The sequence below is a fragment of the Lactuca serriola genome, chromosome 1, assembly GCF_051521515.1.
Source record: "Lactuca serriola cultivar US96UC23 chromosome 1, Lser_US96UC23_V15, whole genome shotgun sequence".
Lineage (NCBI taxonomy): Eukaryota > Viridiplantae > Streptophyta > Magnoliopsida > Asterales > Asteraceae > Lactuca > Lactuca serriola.
The window spans coordinates 135,689,263-135,714,929 of record NC_136408.1 but is presented as its reverse complement, the minus strand read 5'-3'; the positions used below and the strand labels follow the sequence as shown (position 1 = coordinate 135,714,929).

At 33.2% G+C, this 25,667-nt stretch overlaps 1 protein-coding gene across 1 annotated transcript; it reads right to left on the bottom strand.

Moving 5' to 3' along the window:
* Positions 1 to 21,991: 21,991 nt before the first annotated feature.
* Positions 21,992 to 25,323, bottom strand: LOC145061813 (TMV resistance protein N-like). The gene is made up of 8 exons (XM_079009391.1): positions 25,190 to 25,323; positions 24,158 to 24,429; positions 23,970 to 24,074; positions 23,318 to 23,553; positions 23,152 to 23,226; positions 22,945 to 23,019; positions 22,707 to 22,825; positions 21,992 to 22,622 (listed from the first exon to the last, which is right to left on the bottom strand). Exons 1-8 carry the CDS (start codon positions 25,321 to 25,323, stop codon positions 21,992 to 21,994), a joined length of 1,647 nt encoding a protein of 548 aa, XP_078865517.1.
* Between the last annotated feature and the right edge of the window lie 344 nt (positions 25,324 to 25,667).

The following is a 25,667-nucleotide window of genomic DNA, read 5'->3' as shown; positions in this document are numbered from 1 at the left end:
AAGGAACAGGAAATGAGGCGGAAATCGCACATTCCACTGCCTATCAAAAAAAACTATATATAACCCTAATGTATATACAAAGTAATCATATAGTTATTATTCCTTAATCTTATTTGAGAAGCATATTACTACGTAAATGAGTCGTTCTTTTCTCCATGTGAGTTCTTATAACCATACTAATATGACTGATATCCTTATACGATGCTTTCCAGACATCAGTATTGTTAATGACATTTGTCACCCAAAACTTCCGTTCCAACTATATCTAACAGCCAGGACACGGGATTGTTAGTCCCGTATAGATATATACACAAACTCACGCTCTCCTCCAGGAAACTTTGGTTCATAAGTGGGGGCTTTCGTGACTACTTAGATAAGTACTCAAAGTCATGTCTCGAAAATCAATTATTTCAACAAGTTTACGAGTAATACATGAAAAACCTTTTAGTAAATAAAAATGCAATAATTTTTATTTAAACTTGTTTATGACGATAAATATTTTCAACTGACCCATAAATTATACCTGTTATAATTTATATATTTGCTTTCATATCATTTCTCTTACTTAGTAAAATAATCTGGAATTTCCATAAACTACATCTATTATAGTTTATATGAATGTAATTTATAAAATAAAAACCTCGTTATATTAACAAATTTTTAGAAGTTATAAATTTAGTAATATCGTTGTTTCACAATTTGATGATTTCACGTAATAGATATACATAGTATAAGAAAGCACAATCAACGATTTGTATTTTAACACAAGTTTTATTGTGTTATACTTGTATTCCACCCCCCCCCCCCCCACCCCATTAAAACATATAAAAATCATTTAAAAGTGTAGGGGTATGAAGTCACATGATAACTGGTGATTTAGACAGTTGGGCGTACTTACGTACGTTGGGCGTACCCTCGTACGCTGCGCATAGTGAAAGAACGTGGCGCATCATCAGACTCCGAGTTTCGGACATGGCTGAAACGTGTATGCAAGCGACGGAGAAGCGACGTGGTCGATCCGAGGCCAAGTTCTTGAGTACGCGGGGCGTAACTAAGTACGCGGGGCGTACTCCTTTGGACAAGCCTCATAATTTGTGCCACAAACTTCAAAAATTCGTATCTTTCACATACGATCTCAGATTTTAACGTTCTTTATATCCACGCGTAGGTGAGATTATACTCTACAACTTTCGTTTAGACTCTGTCAGCTAATTTTGAATTTACTTTTAGTGTTTATATTTTTAACAGGCCGGGACTGGAAAAGTTCGTTAAAAATTCATAACTTCTTCATCTGACATCCGTTTTCGTCTATCTTTTTACCGTTGAATTACTATTAACGAGATCTTCGATTCTCGTTTAGGTTGTGTTGGCTAAAAATCGCTCGATCTGTAATTTGTTTTTTGGGTTGTGTAGTGTTGTGCCGAATCTTAGAAAAATTATAACTTCTTCATACGAAGTCAGATTTGGACATTCTTTTTATAGACTCTCTCAGTTTAACGTATACTACAACTTTCGTTTAGATACCTATGGCTAAAAAGCATTTTATTGAAAACTCGTTTTTTATGCTAAACAACGTTTTGCCGGTTTTGTCGCGGATCTTCGATTGGTTATAACTTCTTCGTTATAACTCGGATTTTAGTGTTCTATATATTTTTGGAAACCTTGTTACGATCTCTACAACTTTATTTATCCCAATCAAGATTATTGAACAATTTATTTTTGACCTAAATTTAACTGGTGTTACACAATTATGTAATGATATCATTGTAGAGAGAGAGAGAGAGAGAGAGAGAGAGAGAGAGAGGATACACCAAATATTCTTCGCTTAATACCACTCTAATGTAATTGTTGTTATTTACGTGCCCAATTGTAATAGCTACTTGTTCATCCATTAGTAGTGGAGTAGATTGAAGTGTGAAATATATTGTAGTGACAACATTGCTTATAGAATGTAATATCACATTATACCTTGAAGCAATGAGGATACCAGTTTAAGGCAAAAGTAACCAAATAGCATATGTTGCATCTATATTTGAAAGAAAGAAATTATATAAATATATATATATATATATATAATATATAATATATATAATATATATATATATATATATATATATATATATATATATATATATATATATATAATATATATATATATATATATATATATATATATACTAGCCGTCTACCAGCACAAAGCCGCGGCGGCGAATTGCTTTTTTCGGTGCTATTTTTTTTTATATAAATCTTATGTTCCAGAAGAAAGTACAATATGTCCAAGACAATATAATACAACTTTGGCGTTATTTTTAACATAATACATCCGATAAAAACAAATGGTTCAAGACGAACCAAAATATAAATTGTGTAAGTCGTTCAACCAAAAATAAAAGAATTATATAAGAATACTCCAAATATGGAAATGTAAAAACACATAACTGCTAGTACATTATTAATCATGTAACACTTCTTTATATATCATGTTTATTGTATAGACTTGATCACATTTGGAATTTTCGTTAGGCTTCATAAACATTTTTGTATTGCCATGTGAGACCCTCCGGACAATGCGATATAAAGTTGGTAATGCGAACATATTGAATCTGCAATATAAATACATACATTCGGAATTGTTTGTCACTAAGCTTTATTGATTGTCATCGCAAAGCATAATCGAATATGAAATTGTTTCCTTTTCAACTTGAATGAGAACATGTCATCATCAGACGGACACAGGGGAAGCTTTGGTAATAATATCCTCTTGCCAGCATGTTGGCCAACAACTATTTATGCATCAATGATATTCTGTTGAAAGCTTTTAAACCCAATCAATTATCATGGTCTTGTTTGTTTTAATTGGTTTTCTGAAATCTCAATATTTTTCAATTGTTTTAGCATCCACACTCAATCATTCATATTCTTTCATTATCACTTTTTCTTTGTCTATATTATAAAATGTTGTAACCGTACACGGTAGGAGCTTTTGTAGTTTTCGCCCGTGTGGCAGGCTTTGGAAACGATTGAGGATGACATTTGTTGAGGGGAATCCATTTGTAGAAGAGCAGTCGACTGATATTTTGAAGAGAGACAAAGTGAGTAAATTTGCATATGAAGCAGCATTTAATAAGGGTTTCTCAAAGCTATTTCTCCATATTTGATTTATCCAATATTTGAAACTTGAAACTCTAACTCTCTCTTCTTTCATTCAATTGTTCTAACGCATTGATATTTTGTACCTCTTAGCGTTAATTTTATTGTCGTAGATAACGATTAGTTTCATTGTAACGAATAATTTCCGGACAATGATTAGTTTTATTTCATAAAAATGTCAATTTTCTAAAACACATAATACATCAACATACATTTCTGGTAGATGATTAGTTTTAGAACAATATTCATGTGTTTGCTTTTTGTATAAAGTATTGATACAAGATAAACAAAATGGTATAATAAAAACATAAAATACATAAACCAAATTACTACTTAAAAAGGTAGATTGTATTCAAATCAAATGTTCAGAATTTGCAAATAAGAGATATGATGAGAATTTGTGAATAAGAGATATGAATAATTTGTCGTTGTGGAATTTAAACATTATATATTCTTGTTTCTTTATCAAAACTATTTCATCAATCTTGAATCCACATCTTCAAGTGTTAATCATGAATCCCTTAACCACAATCTTTATATAATAAAACAATATATTTTTATGAGGTTTAGTAACAAAGTTTAGGTAGAGCTGTAATATATATTCACTTTTCTATATATATATATATATATATATATATATATATATATATATATATATATATATATATATATATATAATAAAATTATACTTTTCTAATTGACATAATGAAACAAATATTTCTAGATTTTAACCTAAAGTTCAGAAAATAATAAAAACATGAACTTTATTAAAACCAACGTTCTATACACATTAGTACATTTGACTTTTGACTTTTGAAGAAGCAGATTGTTTCGATCAATAATATTGTTTAATCACCTTTCTTTTATTCTCTACAAGACAATAAAGTACATCACTTGTGACCACATAAAGTTAAATAATAAAAACAGTAAGTACGGTTATATACTTAAAACTAATTTATTCTCGGAAACATAATGAAAATTTACATGTATAACACATTATCTACCAATATATTGACCATTCACGAATGAATGAGCCTCTTGGCCAATAAGAACCAGCGACTTGTTTAAAAATAGCAACTTATATTGAATACTCACAATAGCAACCTACATGTTTAAAGATCGCAACCAAATTACAAATAATGCTAAAAATGTTAATTGGCATGAGACTTTAAACAGAAGCATTACCAAAAGATACTTCCAAAAAAATATACATTAGAAAATTGAAAATGAATGTTCGAACACTAAATACACACTAAAATAAACTGTAAACTCGGATTGATTATTCTTCTTCACTTGATGTTTCTCATTTTGTGGTCATAAATCTGGATTGAAGCATTAGATACAGTAGTTAACAACAGTCGTTGTGGGTGGTTGAAGGCGAAAAGAGGCGGACGGATTAGGGTTTCAAAGAAGGGTGAAAAGAACGGCGACCATGGATGGTGGAGAAGTAGAGCCGTTGTGGGTGGTTCAAGGCAAAAAGAGGTGGACGTATTAGGGTTTCGGAGAAGGCTGAAAAGAAGGGCGACCATGGATGGCGGACAAGGAGGAGCATGGGTACAACCGTAAAGAAAGGAGAATTTTTTAATATTTGTGTTGATAAAAGGGAAAATAAGTGTTATAGGAGCCCAATTAGGGCCAACATTGGTGGCTAGGATAGAAGTTACCATCTAAATTATTCAGGGTTTTCTCCAAGCATTTTATGATGGTATTTGATGCTATAGGAATTGTACCTCTTAAAATTTTCAAGAAACATCTAATATGCTTTATATATATATATATATATATATATATATATATATATATATATATATATATAGAGAGAGAGAGAGAGAGAGAGAGAGGGATAGGGATAGATTCAAATAAGAACAAATATATGTTTTGAGAACTTGAGAACAAATCATAGCCATTAATCAATTAAAGAAAAGGCTTGTTCTATTTTTTATTAGTTAGGGGTATTTTTGTCAATTGTACTTTTATATACGAAATCATACCAACCTTTAGTATATTTTCTCCTCTATCATCCTACTTTCAAGATTTTACTTGATTGCTTCAGATTTAAGTTGTTCTACACGTAAAATCGGAACTTGCTTTAGATATTCTTCGTCGATTCGTATAAAGGTAAGTAAATAATTAACTGATTGCTCAATTTCTCTTTTTATGTTTGCGTTTGTTTATCATAGATTTTGATTTGTTATTTGCAATTTTCATTGATTTTGTTCAATAAATTACTCAATTTGTCCTTTTTTTGTTTGTCGTTTGTCAAATTTATATGAAAATCGCAAGTTTTTAAATATTAAAACTAATAAGGTTCCAATTCTGAACAATTTTTTCTTTTGATTTTATGTTTCTATAATAATGTTATGTGTTTTTTTTTGTTTTTGGCTGTTAATCATAGGTTTTTTGCTTGAATTTGTCGCTTTCAAGTGATGATCATGGTAATGAATTCAATTGCTTATCACATGAAGACAAAATGTCTGTTTTTTATTCAATATTTGAAGATTATGAAGAAGATAATGAATATTTAAATCATCAGAATGTTAAGGTAAATGTTGTTTTAATTATCTTTTAATCATTTGTGATTAGATAATAAATAATTGTTTTTATTTTTCTATAATGGAAGTAAGTAATTGTTTAATCACATGTGATTACTAAGTTCTTTTTGTTTTTAATACATACATATTTTTAATATTTATATGTATTTGTTGATTAATACTCAGTTATTCGCAAGTGATTTTGTATGTGTTTATTAATACTCAGTGACTCAGATGTTATTCTCACATGTGATATATATATATATATATATATATATATATATATATATATATATATATATATATATATATATATATATATATATATATATATATATATAGGGCTAGGTTCATTTGTTTCTAACATTTATTATGTGTTAGAATGTAAAAATAGGAATTTAGTAAAATTAAATACATGTTTAATAAATAAAGATAAATATTAAATGATTTCCTTAATTGTATGTATATTAAATAATATCAATAATTATAATTTTCTTTTGATGGCAACTAATTAAATTCACCATTAATGTCAACAATAATATTTTTTCAGAATGAATTTGCATCTAAGTTTTCATGTATGGGTTCGTGTTTTGTTTATGGACCCACTCACTTAAAATACAACAAAGTTGCATGGAATATGAAGAACAAGAGTGTATTCTACTAGCATACACTCTCATTCTGTTAAAATATACTCTCATTCTGCAAGAATACACTCTCGTTCTCCATATTTCATTCAACTTTGTTGTATTTTGAGTAAGTGGGTCATGAAACAAAATACAAACTCATACATGAAAACCTAGATGTGATTTCATTCTAAAAGAACATTATTGCTGATATTAACGACGAATTTAATTAGTTTCCTTAAAAAATGAATTATAATTATGGATATCATTTAATATCTATCTTTATTTGATTAAATAATAATTTAAATTTTTTAAAATTCTTATTAGTGCATTCTAACACACTATAGATATGAGAAACATTTGAAATTATATATATATATATATATATATATATATATATATATATATATATATTCATTTTGTTTATTCATATGATATTCACATATGACTGTTTGATATATACATTGATATATGATTTTGTTGATATATTCACAAATGATTGTTTTCATATATTCGCATATTGATATAATCACATATGAATATAGATAAATATGTCATTATTCATATGTTAATTATATATACGAAACAGAAAAAACGGAAACATAGATCAAGGTATATTAGTTATGCACAAAACGAAAACATGTTACAAGTTGTATCGTATAAAACCCAAAAATATATTTGTTTTAACAAGTTGTACCTAAAAACTTATTTTAACGACTTATACTCTATGCAAGTAAAGTTGTACTGGTCCAACCGTGTCCTAAAACTGGGAAAACCGGACCTAGACCCGGTAAGTCTCATCCGGTTCGGTCCAAAAGCTGATCCGGTTGGGTTCGGTCCGCTCCGGTCCAAATGCTCACCCCTATTATAACCAGTAACCAAGTTTCATAATCACTTACCTATCTAAAATGGTGGAAGGTGTTTCGGTTATTTTCTATTGTTATGACTTTGATGGTGCAAATGATTCGTGTCCTATATTATATATATTAGAGTATTAAACCACTTGCTAATACTTCTTTGGCACATTATAGTTACCCATGTTGTTTTGGGTTCGGGTATATATATGCTTAAAAATGAGATAGCCATGTAGCCACTCTCTCTCAAGCATTGACGAGACACTGAAGATTCCCACTTACCCTACGAATAAAGAAAAAGTAAGAAATTTTATAAGTTACATAAATATACAGAGATAAAATGCAAAATGCTATGAAAACAATAGTATATATTATGTCTCATTAATGTCAATTTTCTTGATTCTACACACTTAATGTCTTATAAGTTCTAGTTAGGCAGGTACAGCCAAAATTCTAAAATTCAAAAACAAATAAAAATGACTAATAATAATTGTCTAAGATATCATGTATATGACAAATGACATAAAAATAAACAAAAATAATGAAAACTAAAAACACAATATTTAGAGTTGTAAATGAAGGAGTAAGGGCTCCGTAAGTCCATAAAAAGCTAGGAATGTCTAAAGTTGGACTGTTTTCCCTTGCATTTTCTATGCTCCCACTCGGTTATAGTATATTCTATGGTTGTTTGCTAAAAAAAGTTACAAGTTTTCTAGCCAACACATCTCGGTTAGTCTTCCTGTTTGAAAAAATTGCAACTTGTAATAACCCAATGCATCCTCTACATCCGTGCTTCCGTCATCATACACAAAATTCACCCCACTCTCCTTTATAAGTTCATCATTCTTCCCAAACATCCAATGACTTAACGCCACCATCAACGTTCGAGTTTCATTGAAAATGTCCATGTCACATTCGTATATCCTCGTGCAGTTCTTTGTTATATTACTAATTGTGATCCCTAGCAATGGAGGGATCTAATCATCAACATATGGTAACTGCAACCTCTCACCGGGAATTTTCATTGTGTGTAGAGAGCAGAAGTTGAGTCCTCTAAGGTTGTTTGGAGATGAAGGGATGGAAATTGATGAGAATTGTTATTGAGAATTAAGATACGAAACAATAGATTTGAATCATGAAAGATAAAGAACACACCAAGTAAATATTAATCAGATCTCGTTTTATTAAGACTGATTACAGAGTAAGCTCAAGAGAGATATTGTGTTTCGATCTCATGTGTCTACTTCAAGCCTAAGTCCCTATTTATAGGGAACTTACAAAAAGTATACTAAGCCTATACATTGAAACTTTGCATGCTACTCTTCGCATATAAAATTGACTTAGTAAAATAACATACAAATTGCGAATCATTACAAGACACACTATTCGACTTTTACAACTAACACCTACATTCTCTCCCTTTGTAAACAGTCGATACAATTCAACTTAAGAGCTTTTGAATTGCAGAGTGAATCGTTCTTCGCACTTCTCCATCCCAGGAGATCACCTTCTTCAAGTCCTTCTTGTCACCTTCGTTATTTTTCTTGCAATTGTTCATACGTACAATGAAGTGCGTATATTGCGAAGAATTATATCTTTCAATCTCTGAAGCTTTGAACAAGAACTTCTTCGGTTTGCCTTTAGTGTCTCTTCCCGAAAACACCATGCCAAATGGTTTAAGGCATATCTCACCCACGACATACTTCAACAATGTTGATTGTGTCAAAGTATCTTCCCATGGAACTTTCACTTCTCTTCCTAGCACATTTGCTAACTCCTCATCAGTAAGTGCCAGACAATCGAAGTAATTATCGATATAAGTCTTCACATGTGCGAATCCGACTTTAAACACATCTGTTTCTGAGCCTTTGAGTTTGTTTTCTTCCATGTGCTTCAGAATAAGAGCTACTTGTATGAGATCGTTGCAATTCATCAAAGGGAAATCAGCAACAGTGAAGTCGTATTGTTTGTTATCAGCCCTGATGACAAAATATCGAAAATTTTGAAGCATGTCTTCAAACAAAACATCCTTCTTTATTGTTAGCACCTTCTTGATTTTTATCAGGGACCAGACTTCATCAGGATTCTTTCCAAGAACAGCATAAAATCTGATTTTCATGTGAGTGTAGTCATCCGGATTATCGAATTTCTCACTGATCTTGTATTGAGCTGTGATGAACAGCATTTCATTGATAGGGAAGTCCAGCTGACAGTGATCTGAGTTCGTAAAGTCATAACTTCTTTTGGGCTTCTTCTCGAACTCATACATCTCCCTTCCTACAACCTTTGACTCTATTGTTTCGTAAGAGTAAAGTTTTGCAGGATCACCTTTGTTCATGGAGGGAGGATCACTTGCTCTTTGTCTCATTATGCTCTGGACTTGTCTCATTCTTTCAAGTTCAGCCTCAACATCAGCTTTTAACTCCTCCTTCGACTTTTCATACAGGATGCCTTTTCCTTTTCCTGTTATATCTTTCTGAGGTTGAGAACTCGAACCTCCTTCGTTTCCTCCGATAACAATTCCCTTGGAAATTGTTTTTGTGGTTATTGTTGTTGAAGAAATTGGTTTTGTAGGAATTGGAAGAGTTGCAACTAGTTGAGTCGAGATGACTTTTCCCACTGTTTTGGCTTCACCTTCTTTGCTTCGACTTTTCTCTCCCCCTTGCGCCCCTGTGAAAACAGGTGGAGCACCCTTGGGAAGTAAAGAAGTAAAGTTTGAAATCGGAGCAAGAGCCTTCTGAATAGCTTGTTCTAAAGTGTTAATCTTTAGTGACAAGAATTCGGGAGTAAGGATTTGCGAAGTTGTTGAGTGCGAAACTGTTGATTTAAGCTCCGTGACCAATTTGATCAAGTGATCAAACTTCTCCATGGTAGCAGCTTTTTGATCTTCAGCCACAGGAAGATTGTTGAGTTTGTGGAGTTGAGACGAAATTTCCACAATTTGCTTATGAAGATCTTCTTGTCTCGTATGCACATCTTGAAGATCCTTCGCAAGGTCAGACTTCAATTCCTGAATTTTGAAGTTTACGTCCTCACGAACTTTCTTGACGTCTTGTACAAAAAGAAGATGTCTTTCTTTTGTAGCAGCTTTAAGGTCTTTAACTGCAGACGTGAAATTATTCCCTTGTGCTTGCACACGGAGTTCGTTATTTTTGTCGGACTGATCGACTTTCTCCATTATTTGTTTCTCAGCTCCTTTGATCATAACATCCACCTCCATTGCTGAGATTGAAGACATTCTCCCAGAATCGGCTTGCGATTGGATAATGGCCTTCAACTTTTGATTTAGTATCTTAAACTGCTTTCTTGTCATCAGCATATGATCAGGAATATCTTTTTCATCAGAATCAAAAGAAATATCATCCAAAACTCCTCCAAAAGCACCTCCTTCGATTTCTGGATCAAACATTTGTTGCGAAGGTGGAGGATTCTCAGGTGATTGATATGGAAAAAGGGTGGTGAATGGGTTCCGAAGGGCATGATCAAAAATAGATGAGGTGGTGGATAATGTAGTGATCGGTAAAGATGTTGGAAGTGTGGATGCAACACTCGGGATAGGTGCCCCCGTATCAGATACGTTAACAACCATATCCGAAATAGGTACCTCCTCAGTAACTGACTTGGTAAGAACTATTTCGAGTGGTTGGGTTTGAGAAATAGTAGTGGAAATTTGCGAAGGTTGAGAGATTGGTAAAGAAACAGTTACCATTGTTGTGACAGGTGGTGTTTCTGGGACAATTTCTTCGTCTGATGATTCATTGCGAATCACCATCTTCCTCCTCTTGCCCAGTGTTCGTCGCATGTTTTTTGCAATGTCTTCTGCCGTTGGCGTTTCTTTCCAGGAGACACTGGAGCAGGAATGCTGCGAATAGTAACTCCTTTACTACTCACCTCTGCCTTGCGAATCTGTTTTAAAACCCCAGATTTAGAAGGTAACACATCCTTCTTTAATACTTCATCTTGCACAGTTGGTGAAGATGAACCCTTCACAGGTTTCTTGCTCCCCTTCTTCTTCTTCAATGGAGTAGCAACATCAGGTAAGACACCTGTCTGATCAGTTGTATCGATATTTCGCAAATACCTCACCAACACTTTGTGAGTGGGAGACACTTTGCGAAGCATCGCATCCGGAATGCGAGCTACACGGGTAAAAATGGCTTCGTCATCTTCAACCACTTTGGGAAATTGGTAAAGTGAAAACTCAGCAACTTCGACATCTGATACGATCGGAATTGCTTCTTTCTCGTATACTTTCTCCAGGATCAAACTCCAGTACCTGGCACAAGATATCCCCTTCTCCGAATTCGTGTTTTCCAGACTTTTCACAAATTCCTTCCACAGTTGCGTTGCGTAGTCGACATTGATGTCATAGTAGATACCCATTACCATGGCATACACTTAGACTCTTCCTCTATCTAAGCCGACTGATCTTCCTGTAAGACACCGTCGGAAGATTCCAAAAAGAAAATTCCAGATACATGGTAATCCCGACTTCCGGAAGTCACTAATCTTCTCCAACTCCGGTTGATGTCCCATCTCATTGAACATGTGGATGATCTGGGAGTTTACAGGTTTAACAAAGGGTGGGTTGTTTGGAATCTGCAAGAACTCCACGAACAAATTCTTGGACAGTTTGACCCTCTTGTTGTTGATAAGATTGAAAGTAATCACATCCGCCGTGTGATTGTATGAAGCGGTGGAAGCAGCACGAGATAACCATATCATCGGAACTGGGAATGATCGGAACATGGTTGTTGATAACGGTGATCGTTTCAAAGCCACGATGAGCATCTTCAAGTCTTCTGGATAGGCAGATACGTTGGGATCAACTTGATAGTTTGTGCTTTGAATCTTCATAAGGGATTGAGAAAGGACCTCATCAGTGTTTGAGTTTGTGGCTGCCATTGTTAGGGTTTGAAAGAAATTGGAACTTTTGATCAAGATGAAGGCTTTGAAGGTTGTGAATATTCTTGTTTGCGTAACCGTACACAGTGGTCTTCATCCCCCTTTTATAGGTTACTCAAAATTTGATTTGAAATTAAAGTGGGATGCATTTAATGTTATCCGATGTGGCACCTTGAATCTCGGATCATTGCTGTAAAAGATTAATATGCAGCAAAAAGTAACTGACAGCCTGTCAAGTATCCGTTATAGAATCCGAACCGGTAAAACCCTTCGCATGGAAGCAAGGCTCTTTCACTTTTGGGATTTAAAGCGAAGTCATATGCCAGACTTGCGAAATCATCAGTCTGAGTTGGTTTTACTCAGAACCTCAAGGATTTCGTGTGTGCATTGTGCCAATGAAATAAGATAAGAATCAAGAAATTTTTGGAATGTTGTGATGTCAAAAAGTTAATTTGACATGAATGCAGTAAAACCCCAGGCAAAGGTTGCTTCGTTAATCATCAAGAGAGATAATCAACAGCTTGTGTAGTTTCCCGTGAATTACAATCGAATACTTGAAAAGAAGTATCAAAGGGCTTCTTTTAAAAGTCATTTTGGGTTGGTTTGAAATTTCATTACATATCAGCCTTAACATAAGGTGAGAAATTGTAAATGAAATTACTTGTTTGACCGGTGTAGTCAGTGACAAGTGAGCTTGTGAAATATTTATCATGACAAGAATTTGCGAATGAAACTTACACTGAAATCATATTCAAGAGAAAATTTGTTTTGGATCTTGTTGGGTAACAAACATTCTTGGTTGTAAATATTTGATCAAGACCACGCATGCGAATTGAATATGATTTGAAGTTTCGAAATTTATGATACTGAAACAAAAGTTTCGTAAAAATCTGGAACAATGTTCCCCGTCAATTCCTTAAAGGTGTATGATTTTTGGGTTTCACTTTCATCACAGACTCATGATGTTAGATCTTAAACACAGAGGTGTGATTTGTCTAGGTTTTGATTGGTTTGATCAAAGACCTCAAGGACAAATCTTTTCATAATAAATTTTGGAGTGTAAGAACTGTTTGGTTTAAAAAGATTGTTTAAGAATCGAATTGTACCTCTGTTAGTATGTGGACAAAACAGAAAACTCTTAACTCATTTGAGAATAGTGAGGTAGCTCTTGTTGATTTATGCGAATACAAGCCTTGTTGGGTAGAAATGTTCATGAGATAATTTCATCAAGGCTTTCATTTCTCACACATAAAATCATTCGAGGCTTGAGGTCTACATACAGCAGCATGCTTCTAGGGACATCCTAACTAGTTTATAAAAGAAATTTAATACCTTCCCATAGAAACATAAATGTATGACCTCTTCGCATTGTAGCCCTGTATATTCTCAACACACATTTTAAAAAACCAAGAAAAACAAAAATATTTTTGTGATTTTGTAATTTTTCAAAAATGAAAGAACAAAACAAATATAATCTTTTTGGATTTTCGATTTTTCAAAATTAAAGAAAAAAAATAAAATCTTTTTGGATTTTTAGTTTTTCAAAAATAAAAAAATAAAATCTTTTTGAATTTTCGATTTTTCAGAATTAGAACAGTATGCATAAACCTTACCGTAGTGATTATAAGCTCAGATGCGAAAAGATATGGTTGCGAAGCCATGCGAAGCCTTCTGAATGAACAGTAACCTCTGAATGATTTTGGATCTTAGTTGCTGAACAAAACTTTTACTCTTGTGTTGATGAAATGGAATTCACATTGATCATCCCCAAACCTGCTAAAATTCGAACAAATGATTTTTCATCAAGAGGTTTTGTAAAAATATCAGCAAGTTGTTCAGTTGTTTTGACAAAATGAATTTCAATATTCCCATCTTCCACATGATCTTTAATAAAATGATATCGAAGAGCAATGTGTTTTGTCTTTGAATGTTGTACTGGATTATGACAAATGCGAATTGTACTTTGCGAATCACAATACAAAGGAATCTTTTTCATGTTTATTGCATAATCACGAAGTTGACTCTGAATCCAAATAATTTGCGAAGTACAAGCAGCCGCAGATATGTATTCTGCCTCAGCGGTTGATATAGCCACACAAGTCTGCTTCTTTAATTGTCAGCTTACTAACTTTCCATCCAACAGTTGACATCCACCAGTTGTACTTTTTCTGTCCAAAGTACATCCTCCTAGATCGGAATCTGAAAAAGCTTGAATGAAGAATCCTGTTTTCGCAGGATACCAAAGTCCTAAAGAAACAGTTCCCTTGAGATAGCGAAAAATATTTTTCACTGCAGTCAAATGAGACTCTCTTGGATTAGCTTGAAATCAAGCACAACAACAAACCGAAAACATAATATCAGGTCTACTTGCAGTTAAGTACAATAAAGACCCTATCATGCTACGATACAGTGTTAGATCAACAGCAGGAGCATCTAACGAAGGAGTTAGTCTTGTTCCTACTGCCACAGGTACTCTGAGCTTTGTGCTATTTAGCATTCCAAACTTTTCAAGCAAGTTCTTCGTATATTTTTCTTGATTGATTAAGATTCCTTCTCTGTTCTTCCTTATATTTAAACCAAGAAAATTATTAATTTTTCCCATCATGCTCATTTCAAACTGACTTTTCATTAAATTTTCAAATTCAATTGACAATGCTGGATCAGTTGAACCAAAGATAATATCATCAACATAAATTTGAACAAGCATTAGATGACACCCAACTTTCTTGCGAAATAATGTGGGGTCAACTGATCCTTGTTTAAATTTAGATTGTTTCAAGAAATTTGTAAGTGTTGCGTACCAGGCCCTTGATGCTTGTTTTAACCCATATACAGCTTTGTCAAGGACATACACATGATCAGGATACTCACTGTTTACAAACCCTGGTGGTTGTTCAACATATACAGTTTCTTCGAGTTTTCCATTTAAGAATGCACATTTAACATCCATTTGATAAACATCAAAGTCTTTGTGAGCTGTATAGGCTAAAAATATGCGAACCGCTTCAAGTGTTGCAACAAGTGCAAATGTTTCTTCATAGTCAATGCCTTCTTGTTGCGAATAACCTTTTACCACTAGTCTTGCTTTATTTCGAATAATATTGCCATCTTTGTCGGTTTTGTTTTTAAAAATCCATTTTAATCCAACAATTGAAACATCAGAAGGTTTAGAAACTAATCTTCAAACCTTATTTCGTTCAAATTCAGCCAATTCAGATTGCATAGCAACAACCCAATCTGAGTGTTCCATAGCATTCTTGACTGTTTTTGGCTCTATTTTCAAAATAAAAACATTAAACATACAAATTTCTTGGTTTGCATTCAGTACCTCATTTTTTGCACGAATTTGAGCTCTAGTCAACACACCTTCTAGTAGATTTCAAATTACCTGTTCTTTTGGATGATTTCGTGTCCATTTCTCGAGTGGTGGATAATTTGGATCAAATTCTAATGGTGCATCTTCAAACATATCTTCATTTTCAGATCCTGCAATAGAAAAATTATCATTAACTTCATGAAATTCTTCATTATTATCAAGATTAATTGTCTTTGTTTCATCATGCTCCCCCTCAACATGATCTGTATCTTGATATTCTTGTCGATTTTGTGAATGCTCCCCCTCAACTTGATCTTTTTCTTGATTTTGCGAAGGCTCCCCCTCAATTTGATGTTCTTGTTGAGTTTGCGAAGGCTCCCCCTCAACTTGATGTTCTTGTTCCCTGTGAACACCTGATATGCTTTCACAAGTTATCTTTGATTCATCAGTATGTTTTGAGGATTCTGATGTTTGATTATCAGGAGCATTACTTTCTGCATCAATGGCCCTGTTAGGAATTCCAAAAATCAAGTCATAATCAAAATCATTGATTTCAGAATTATCAATTGGATTATGTGAATCTACAAGTATTGGTTTATTATCAAATTTACTATCAATCTGTTTAAGATAGTAATCATCAAATGTTAAATTGAACGTTTCTTCAATTTTTCTTGTTCGTTTGTTTAGCACTCTGTATGCAACTGAATTCTGTGAATATCCTATAAAGATGCCTTCATCAGCTTTAGCTTGAAACTTTGACAAATTATCTTTCAGATTCATGATAAAGCACCTGCAACCAAAAACATGAAAGAATTTTACATTAGGTTTCCGATTATTGATTATTTCATATGGAGTAACATTGAATCTTCGATGAATGAATGATCGATTTCGAGTAAAACATGCTGTGGACACAGCTTCTGCCCAAAGATATTGAGGTAGATTCGCATATGTCAACATTGTTCTGGCAGCTTCGCATAGAGATCGATTTCTTCTTTCAACTACACCATTCTGTTGTGGTGTATACGGTGATGAAAAATTATGCGAAATGCCTTTGCTTGTGAGAAAACTGTCAAGAGTTTGTTTTTTAAACTCAGAACCATTATCACTTTTAATTTTTCGCACATTCTTCTTTAGACTAACTTCAATCTTTTTGATAAAATCAATCATCGTCTGAGCAACTTCAGATTTCAACCTGAGAAAAAACACCCACGTAAATCTAGAGAAATCATCTACAACAACTAAAATATACCGCTTTTTGTTTATTGTTGCAACAGTTGATGGTCCACATAGATCAATGTGAAGAAGTTCCAATGGCTCTACTATTTTTGAATCTATCACAATCGGATGACCCTTTCGATGTTGTTTTCCTTGTTCGCAAGCTGCACACAAAGAATCATTGTCAAATTTTAGTACTGGTAACCCTCGAACTAAATCTTCAGTTACAAGTTTATTTATATTTCGAAAGTTCAAGTGTGACAATCTTCTATGCCAAAGCCAACTAAGATCATTTGATGCTTTTGATAGTATACACACAGGTGGTTTTCCTACAATTGGTTTGATGTCCAGTGTAAACATATCACCATATCTTTTGGATTTGAGGAGTATTTCATTCGTCTTGACATTTGAAATGATACTACCTTCTTCATTGAATACAACTTGATTTCCAGTACCCACAACAAGTTGTGATACACTTATCAAATTATGTTGAAGTCCTACAACATAGGCCACTCTATTTACTGTAAAGTTTCCATTTGTAACTTTCCCATATCCTTTCACTTGACACTTGTGATTATTTCCAAATTTAACAACTCCAGCATTTTCCAAGCTTCTGTAATCTCGCAAATTTTCTTTTCTTCCAGTCATGTGACGAGAGCAACCACTATCAATGTACCATTTCATGTCATATTGCTCGTCACATATCACCTGCGTTTATTGAAAAAATTTAGGAACCCAAGACTTTTTGGGTCCATCATTAGTAGAATGAAACAAATTTTTGGAATTTAAGAACCATGTTTTCACTTTGTTTATAACTGAATCAATTATATCAACATCATCAGTTCTAGATTTTGAAATATAATCATTCAATAATTTTGGATTTCCATTAATTGTAATCTTATCCTTCACAACATTCGCATTTTTGATAACTGGTTTCCATTTTTGAACTGGAACTTGCGAATTATTAGATTATACACTCTCAATTGAAGAATTATTTGCGTACTCATCAAATGCATTTTTGATTTGTTGTTCTGAAAATTTTCTACTTTGATATTTCTTTCCTTTTCCTTCAAACCAATGATTGAACGTTCTAACATCAGATTTTCCTTTTGTATATGAAACTTTGGTTGGTTTTGATATTGAAGGATTTGGAAAATTTGGTTGTTTTGGTGAAAATTTCTTTTTGACTTGAGTTGAGTTCTTCAAAATTGAGGAAGTATTCGTGAATTTTCCAACATTTTGAAACTTTTGATTATTTGCAAATTTTTGCGAATTCTCAAATTTTCGATTGTTGTCATATTTGCGAATATATGGAACCTTGTCAACAGAGTTGATTTATTTATGAAAACTTGATGATGTTTTTAAAATTTGTTCTTTTTCATCTCTTGATTTTTCATTAGACACAACTTGCCAGAATATTGCTTTTCTTGCTTTTCTTTTTGAAACATTATTTTCTGTTGAAAAATTTCCAACCATCAATTTGAATTCATGAGAATTTAGTTTCACTTCAACCTTTGGTTTTTTATCTTTTTCAAAAACTTTGTTTGATTTTTCACCTTTAACCACCCATTTTTGTGTTGATTTTTGTTTTTGAAACACATAAGTATTTTTCGTTAAATTGTTTTCTTCTGTGTTTTGATTTGCGAAAAAACCTTCAGTTGTGGACTTTTGATTATCTTTTTCAATCATTTTATTGAAATCAGGATGAACTTTCTCAGCATTTCCAGTAGTGACAAAAACTTGATTTGGAAAAATTGTTTTATTAGTACATACAAAATTTGGATATACCACAGTGTTGGTTTCCAAATAATGTGCGCCTTTATCATTTAAAATTTTATCAAATTCTTTTGTATTTTAAAACACTTGATCAACTACAATCCTTTGAGGTGTTTCAGTTGAAACTTTCTTTTCTTCTTTATTTACATCTGTGTCATCAGATTTCCAGCTTTCAACTTCCACATTAACAAACATACAATGTTGCAAAGTTTGAAGGTTTATCAATTTCATCCTCTACTATTGAATCAACTATTATTTCTTTAACTTTGATCTTAGATGTGATATTAATGATTGACAATTGAGAACAATCAACCTCTTCTTCCTCTTCTATTTCACTGATTTCACTTATATTATCAGAATTTTCATCAATATCAGCATAATTCAACTGTGATGCAAGAGTTGAATTTTCATATTTCTTTATGATTTTCACTTGTTCACTCTTTGTCAAACTTTCATTGACAATGTTAACCAATTCATCAGCATTCAAAAATTCATCAATTTTGACAATACCATATGCATATCTATCATCAGGTATTTTGTCAAATTGAGCAATTGTGCTTTCGCAATCATAAGAAACAACATCAACTTTTTCACGTTCATACTCAAGAAAAGGTAAAAGTTTTCTATGTTGTTATTTGCTAATATCAGAAGAGTGATGTAAAGCTGTTAATTTTGCATACAAACGTTTTGCAGAATTACAATATATGTTTCTCTGTGCTAGTAATAACATAACATCGTTAGTAAGATTATTCCTATCACAGTCTATATTTTTGACTTGCAATTCCAATTTTTCAACTCTGCTCTTCTTTATTTCTAAATCTCTTCGTGTCTCACTAAGTTGCACATTTAATTTCTTAGCTTCATTACTAGCAGACACAATAACAGAATCAAAATAAGCCACAGTATCATCAAATGAAACAATTTCAGCATCATAAGCAGATAAAGGAATATTAAAAGATTCAAGAATTGCACGTACCTTGGTTGTCATGGGTGACTTGTCAGTGGATTTAGTCACAAAACATCTCCCTGAAATGTTTCCTTCACATTCCTCAAAACTTGCGAACATTGCTCCATGTGTGGGATGCCTCATTTCTTCATCATCAGATCCTGAAGACCAGATCTGATAAGTTCCACTCTCTTCTTCAGTAGTTTCTCCCTTCGCAACCAATGACACTCCTTTGGTCTTAGCACGTAACTCTTCAATCTTCTCAGAGTAGTATGCTTCATCTTTTACTTTTTCTTTCTTCTCTTCTCTCTTTCGCAACATGCAGTCAGCTGCGAAGTGATTCGCACCATTGCAATAATGACAATAGATTCCTGAATCACCTTTCAACTTTTTCTCTTCATTCGCATTTTTCTGTTTTTCATCAATTTTCTCCATCTTCTTCCTCTCATCCCCTCCAGTCCTTGTGGTAACATTCTTCGCATCATTCGTCTTTCCTTTTGGATTAAAAGGCTTTTTGAAAAACTTTTTAACTCTATTGTTTGAATAGAATGCTACAGCTTCATCATCGGAATTCATCAAAAATCCTTCATCATCTGATCCATCTTTTTCATCATTTTCTGATACCTTTGAAACTAGAGCCAAAGGACCACCAATAACTAGTTTTGATTCTTCATGCATTTTTGAGACCTCAGATTCATGTGTTTTCAGTTGATTGTAGAGATCATTCAATTCGGTTGTATCAAAACTTTGTTGATTCTTAATCATCATGCTCACACTTCGCCACTCCTTGCGAAGTCCCATAATGAAAGTTAAATTGAATTCCATGACATATCTAGTGATACCATACCTATTGCAGCGAAACACAAGCTCATTCAGACGATTATAGTAACTTTCAATAGTTTCTGCATCCTTTTGTCTAAATTCCTTCAGTTCAATCAGACATTGCTTCACAGAATTGATCTTCGTCTTTTCGCTACCTTGATACTTCTCTTTTAGAGTATTCCAGATGTCTTTTGTTGTTTTACAACTACGAATGTAATTGTAAACCACAGGAGGAAGAGCACCTCTTAGTTCCCTCATGCACCTCTTTTCATTATCCTTCAGTCGTTTTCGTTGATCTTCAACATCAGGAGATCCAGTGGATGAACCAATTTGTTGAACATTTGCAGGAGCTTGAACTGTTCCATCGATACAATTCCAAAGTTCTTCATCAATTCCATTTAAGTAATCTTCCATTCTATCAGCCCACTGATCATAGTATTCTGGAATCAACATCGGAATTTTGGTTGAAGAACCAAGAAAATGAGAGAAAGAAGTCATTGTGTTCATGTTGAAGTTCGCCATTGATGAAAAAAAAATCTCTGAAAACTTGAGAACTTGATGAATTTTAGAAATCGATCAAACGAATTGATCAAAAATCACTAATCGAATACTCGACTTAACAATTCAAATGCAGAATCAATTCAAATCTGAAGATCAAAAGTGATTTTCAAAACCAAAATTGCGCGGAAAATTTTGAGTAAATTTTGTAACTCAAAAAGCAAATGATTCTTATACGAAAATCAGATCTAAGCAGTTTGAATCCTGCTTTGATACCAATTGATGAGAATTGTTATCGAGAATTAAGATACGAAACAATAGATTTGAATCATGAAAGATAAAGAACACACCAAGTAAATATCAATCAGATCTCATTTTATTAAGATTGATTACAGAGTAAGCTCAAGAGAGATATTGTGTTTCGATCTCATGTGTCTACTTCAAGCCTAAGTCCCTATTTATAGGGAACTTACAAAAAGTATACTAAGCCTATACATTGAAACTTCGCATGCTACTCTTCGCATATAAAATTGACTTTGTAAAATAACATACAAAATGCGAATCATTACAAGACACACTATTCGACCTTTACAACTAACACCTACAGAAATGATATTGATGGCTCTGTGCTTCTATGCCTAAACCAATTCGACATATCTTCACTTTCATAAGTTGTGCTGAATATTCCAAATAGATAAAACATCTGCCAAATACAACCATCTTAATTAATCACCATAACAATTATATTATACAAATTCTGTTGAAAATAATAATAGGTTGCAATCGCATATTTATTAGCTTAAAATGAAATATAAAGGTAATAAAGGGTATTTTATGTTCAATATATATTCTTTTGGTTGTAAGTGTTATTTGCAGGGATAAAGGACATGCGGGTTCTGGAGCTTGGGTCCATTTCTATTTGGGTTTTGTATCCAGGTTCTGTAGTATAAGGGAAGAGAGAGACCGTGAAATGGTTCATTCAGTCATTACCAGATCAAAAGATTATGGTTTTCTCTCGTATCGTTCATCATCTTCTCTCTTTGTGTTCATCTGTTTAGTTTAGGGTTTGTATACATTCTGTTTATTTGGATCTTAGTTGTTTATATATAGACTAGGTTGAGTGAATAATACTGAGAGTAGTTTAGGTTCTTTGTAGTGAGATTTGATTTGTAAGTACACTTAAAACCATCTGTTTCTTAATCTTCAAATGGTATAAGAAATGATGAAGTTGGCAATAGTATGATTTGTATGTTTCAACAAATTCACATATAGAAAGATAGTTGACTAGACCAAACCTGGATTCCTGATTCTGAAGAATTAGGTCCCACACGCATGTTATGAAAATCTAAATTAGTTCAATCCAAGCTACGCAATACCTTTTCCTCAACATCCACCATCGATTGGAATCTGACCATGCCTTCAACTTCATATGACCAACGTGTGGAAGCTAGAATATTAAATCGTAACATGCTAAGGGACATTTCTAGATCAAATACAATTTTTTCTATAGAAACCGCATGATTAGATTGGAGCATTAACTCCAGTAGTGTTTGTGGAGGATACTCAACTAACTTCAATTTTCTACAATTTTGCATACTAAGTTTCTCAAGCCTAGGAAGGCTTCTCACACAACTAGACATGGAATCTATATGATTGTCATCCAAGGATAATTGTTTTAACATGGATAGGAAACTAAATTCCATGCGAAAAGATTCGGAGGACAAATTATTATTTTCAAGTGACAACCTTACTAAAAAGCTTGGTAAAGAAATTGCAAAGGACTTCAAATCACACGGTATACCCACAAAGGTTGAGGAAGAGAGTCTTATGTTTATGTCAATGTCGTCAGCCTTGAATATTTCCAGTGAATCCATATCCCTAATCTCAATTCGAGAATGACCGAGAATGCAACCATCTAGCAACATTGTTTTAAAATTCTTTAACATGCCTATGTTTTTTGGAAGTTTTTCAAGCTTCTTGCAGTAGCTCAGATCAATGAAGACAAGTTCAACACATTGCTCAATTGATTCACAAACCTCAAGCAAACTAATGCAATTTATAATTATTTACCTATCAAGTGCAGGAAGTTGATCAAATTCACCAAGACTACAAAGGTCTTTACAGAAACTTAAATTAAGAATCCTCAGTGATCCAAGCAACCTTTTGTCTTTAAACCATAACCCATCCAACTAAAGAAATGGAAATAAGTTAGATTAGTATTGGAAATTTCATCAACTCGACATGGGTGAATAATATATGAAGATAAGTTACCTTTTGCCTCTTCTCAAGTTGTTTCGGATAATACAACCGAAAATGACTCAATATTGCTATATGACATGTCAAGAGAAACAAGATTCTCCGTAGGTAAGTCTAAAGGTATAGACTGTAAATGAAATCCATACATGCACAATCATCTTAATTCCTATGGAAAGTTCTCATAAGGCACATTCATGTGCACATAATTGTGTTGTAGTAGCATCAGACTGTCCATGTTACTTAATGCATATATTTTCACCTCAAATGATGCACCTAACTTCTCTTTCTCAAGCATGCGCATGTCAAGGGCAAGACCTACAAGATCTTCCTTACCCTAAGAAGAAACACAATGTGATAGATATAATTGGACCATAAAAAAATGCTTTGGACATGTACACTAATAACAAGTATGTGTGGCCTCTTACCTTTTTTTGTTGTAACATTATGAATGACTCCTCATGACACCATACTCGACTCCACGCCCATGGCTTATTAACTGATTCTTGAAGTACTGCGAATCTTCCCATCTCTTGGACTAATTGATGTATCTCCGGTTCATTATTTTTTCCTATACTATAAAGGATTTTGTCAATGAGATTCATAATCCTAGATCTTGTGTTTATATTACAAGCCTCTAATATTGTTTTAGTAACATCTCTATCTATTCCAACAAAAAAACAAGTAATATTATTAAACAACTCCTTATCATTTTTGGATGGCAAAGAGTCAAAGCTCATTCTCAAGACTCTATTTTTATGGGAACCAATTTCTTTCTTTAGCCCTTCTATGCACCCTTCCCAGTATGCCACATCATGATTATGCAGAGACTTGCCCAAAACTTTAAGAGCCAATGGATGTCCTTGACAATACTTAAAAAGCTTATCTGACACCTCTTCGTAACCTAGCTTGGGATGTGGAATGCATGGAAACATAGAATTTGTCGTGATTCAGTCTTATGTAACCCATTAAGAAAGTGTTTTGCATTCTTGGGTTTAACGTTTCTTTTGAATAGTGCACAACTCTCTGTCAACCATCTGTTTTTTGTTGTTATTATAACTTTGCTTCAATAATGAAAACCATTTCTTCCAAGTAATGCATCCAACTGGTCAATACTATCAATATCATCAGGAACTATAAACACCTTTTGACGGGTTACTGCATTCTCTATCTTTGAGGTATATACTGAAACATCATGAACATGAATCAAAATTGTTTTTGAAATGTCACTGCATAATTGTTTTTGCATATCAAGTACCCCATTATACTTTCCATCACATCTCTTACCAATATCTTCAATATAGCTGCTTGTGTTAACTCATGACAATGTAACCCATAGACATATTTGGCTAAAGATGTCTTCCTGATCCCCCCTATACCCAAAATAGTGAGTATGTCTGTTGTATTTGAGGACCCATCCTTCAACCATGAAATGATGGAATAGTCCATCCCAATAAGTAGAGGACGAGCAATCCTTAAATGCACATCTAATATGAGATAGATATCATGCATAATTTCTTTAATAAAATCCGCCCCAAACCTGAAACTTGATTTAACAAAGAACATCAAAACACAATCCACAAAACTAACAAACAAGATTTGGTGATTGAACTAATTCAACAATTGGAATCAAAATCATATCATATCTAGTATTTTTAATTAAGTACTTCACATCAAAACCATATTGTATTTGCACTCCTGACCATATAAATATCTAATGTGTAAGGTCATAAATACTGAAGTATGATACAATCAAAGATTTAATTGAATAGTTTACTAATGGGCACCTAACTTCACTATGTTTCTACAAAAACATCAAACTTAACAATCGATGTGGTTTTACATGCGTCCAAAAAAAATGCAGCTATAAGTTATGATTTACTAATTATTGGTAAGAGAACTTATTTATCACTAAAGACATTATGATTTGAAGGTAGTGCGGTATAACTAATAAAAAACACATAGCGAACCATTAAAAGTTAGGTTTTTAATAGAAAGAATATCAATATAATTGAAATAGTTTATCTAAATGTATAACTTATGAAAAAAATACTAAATGCGCAACAAACATGTGAAATTTATTGGGTAACCTATGTACATGGATTGGTTTACAAGATCACATAACAAGAAACTAATATTTGAATTTATACATCTTCTTTATCCTAATACATGAAACATATGCCTATTTGATGATACCGAGTAAACCTATTAAAATGCATAGGGAGAAGTGATAGTGGCATTTTGTGGTTTAATCAAAAAAATATGAAGACGTGTGGCAATATGGGTAACAAAGTGGTTACCTTCCATTTTTGTCCTTTTCTTTCAAATTAGCAACTTCAATAAGGGCTTTATTCCATCGGTCCATCTTTTGAGCCCATTCACTTCTTTTATTTGCATTTGTCTCTTCGTCTATTTTCTGTTTATGCTTAGCCATTGCATCCCCGAAGCTACTTTTTTGCTTTGTGACATGGGTGGGCTCAACATGATAAAAGATCGGAATAACAATATGGTTGGATGTCATACGTTGCTCAAGGATCAACACCAATAGGCACCATGTTAAAGTTGCATAATTCTCAAACAACATGATAATAGAAGCCCATGTAGGGAAGAATAGGGTTTGTGGTGGAGATCTAGATACCAACTGGATCGTGATATCACTTTTTGAACTGATATTTCTATCCTATGCCTAGGATAATCCAAGTGGACACTTACGTTTCTAGGCACAGAAATTGTAAGCCAATAGGCTACAGAATTTTGTGAAAGTATGATGAAAAACGA

What these genes read in the sequence shown, in the direction of transcription:
- LOC145061813 (XM_079009391.1), bottom strand. Translation starts at nt 25,323, where the DNA reads ATGGCTAAGCATAAACAGAAAATAGACGAAGAGACAAATGCAAATAAA. An exon ending in TAATGTTACAACAAAAAAAG is followed by an intron (nt 23,227 to 23,317) that starts GTAAGAGGCCAC and finishes GTTTCTTCTTAG; the next exon opens with GGTAAGGAAGATCTTGTAGG. An exon ending in AGTTAGGTGCATCATTTGAG is followed by an intron (nt 23,020 to 23,151) that starts GTGAAAATATAT and finishes TTTCATTTACAG; the next exon opens with TCTATACCTTTAGACTTACC.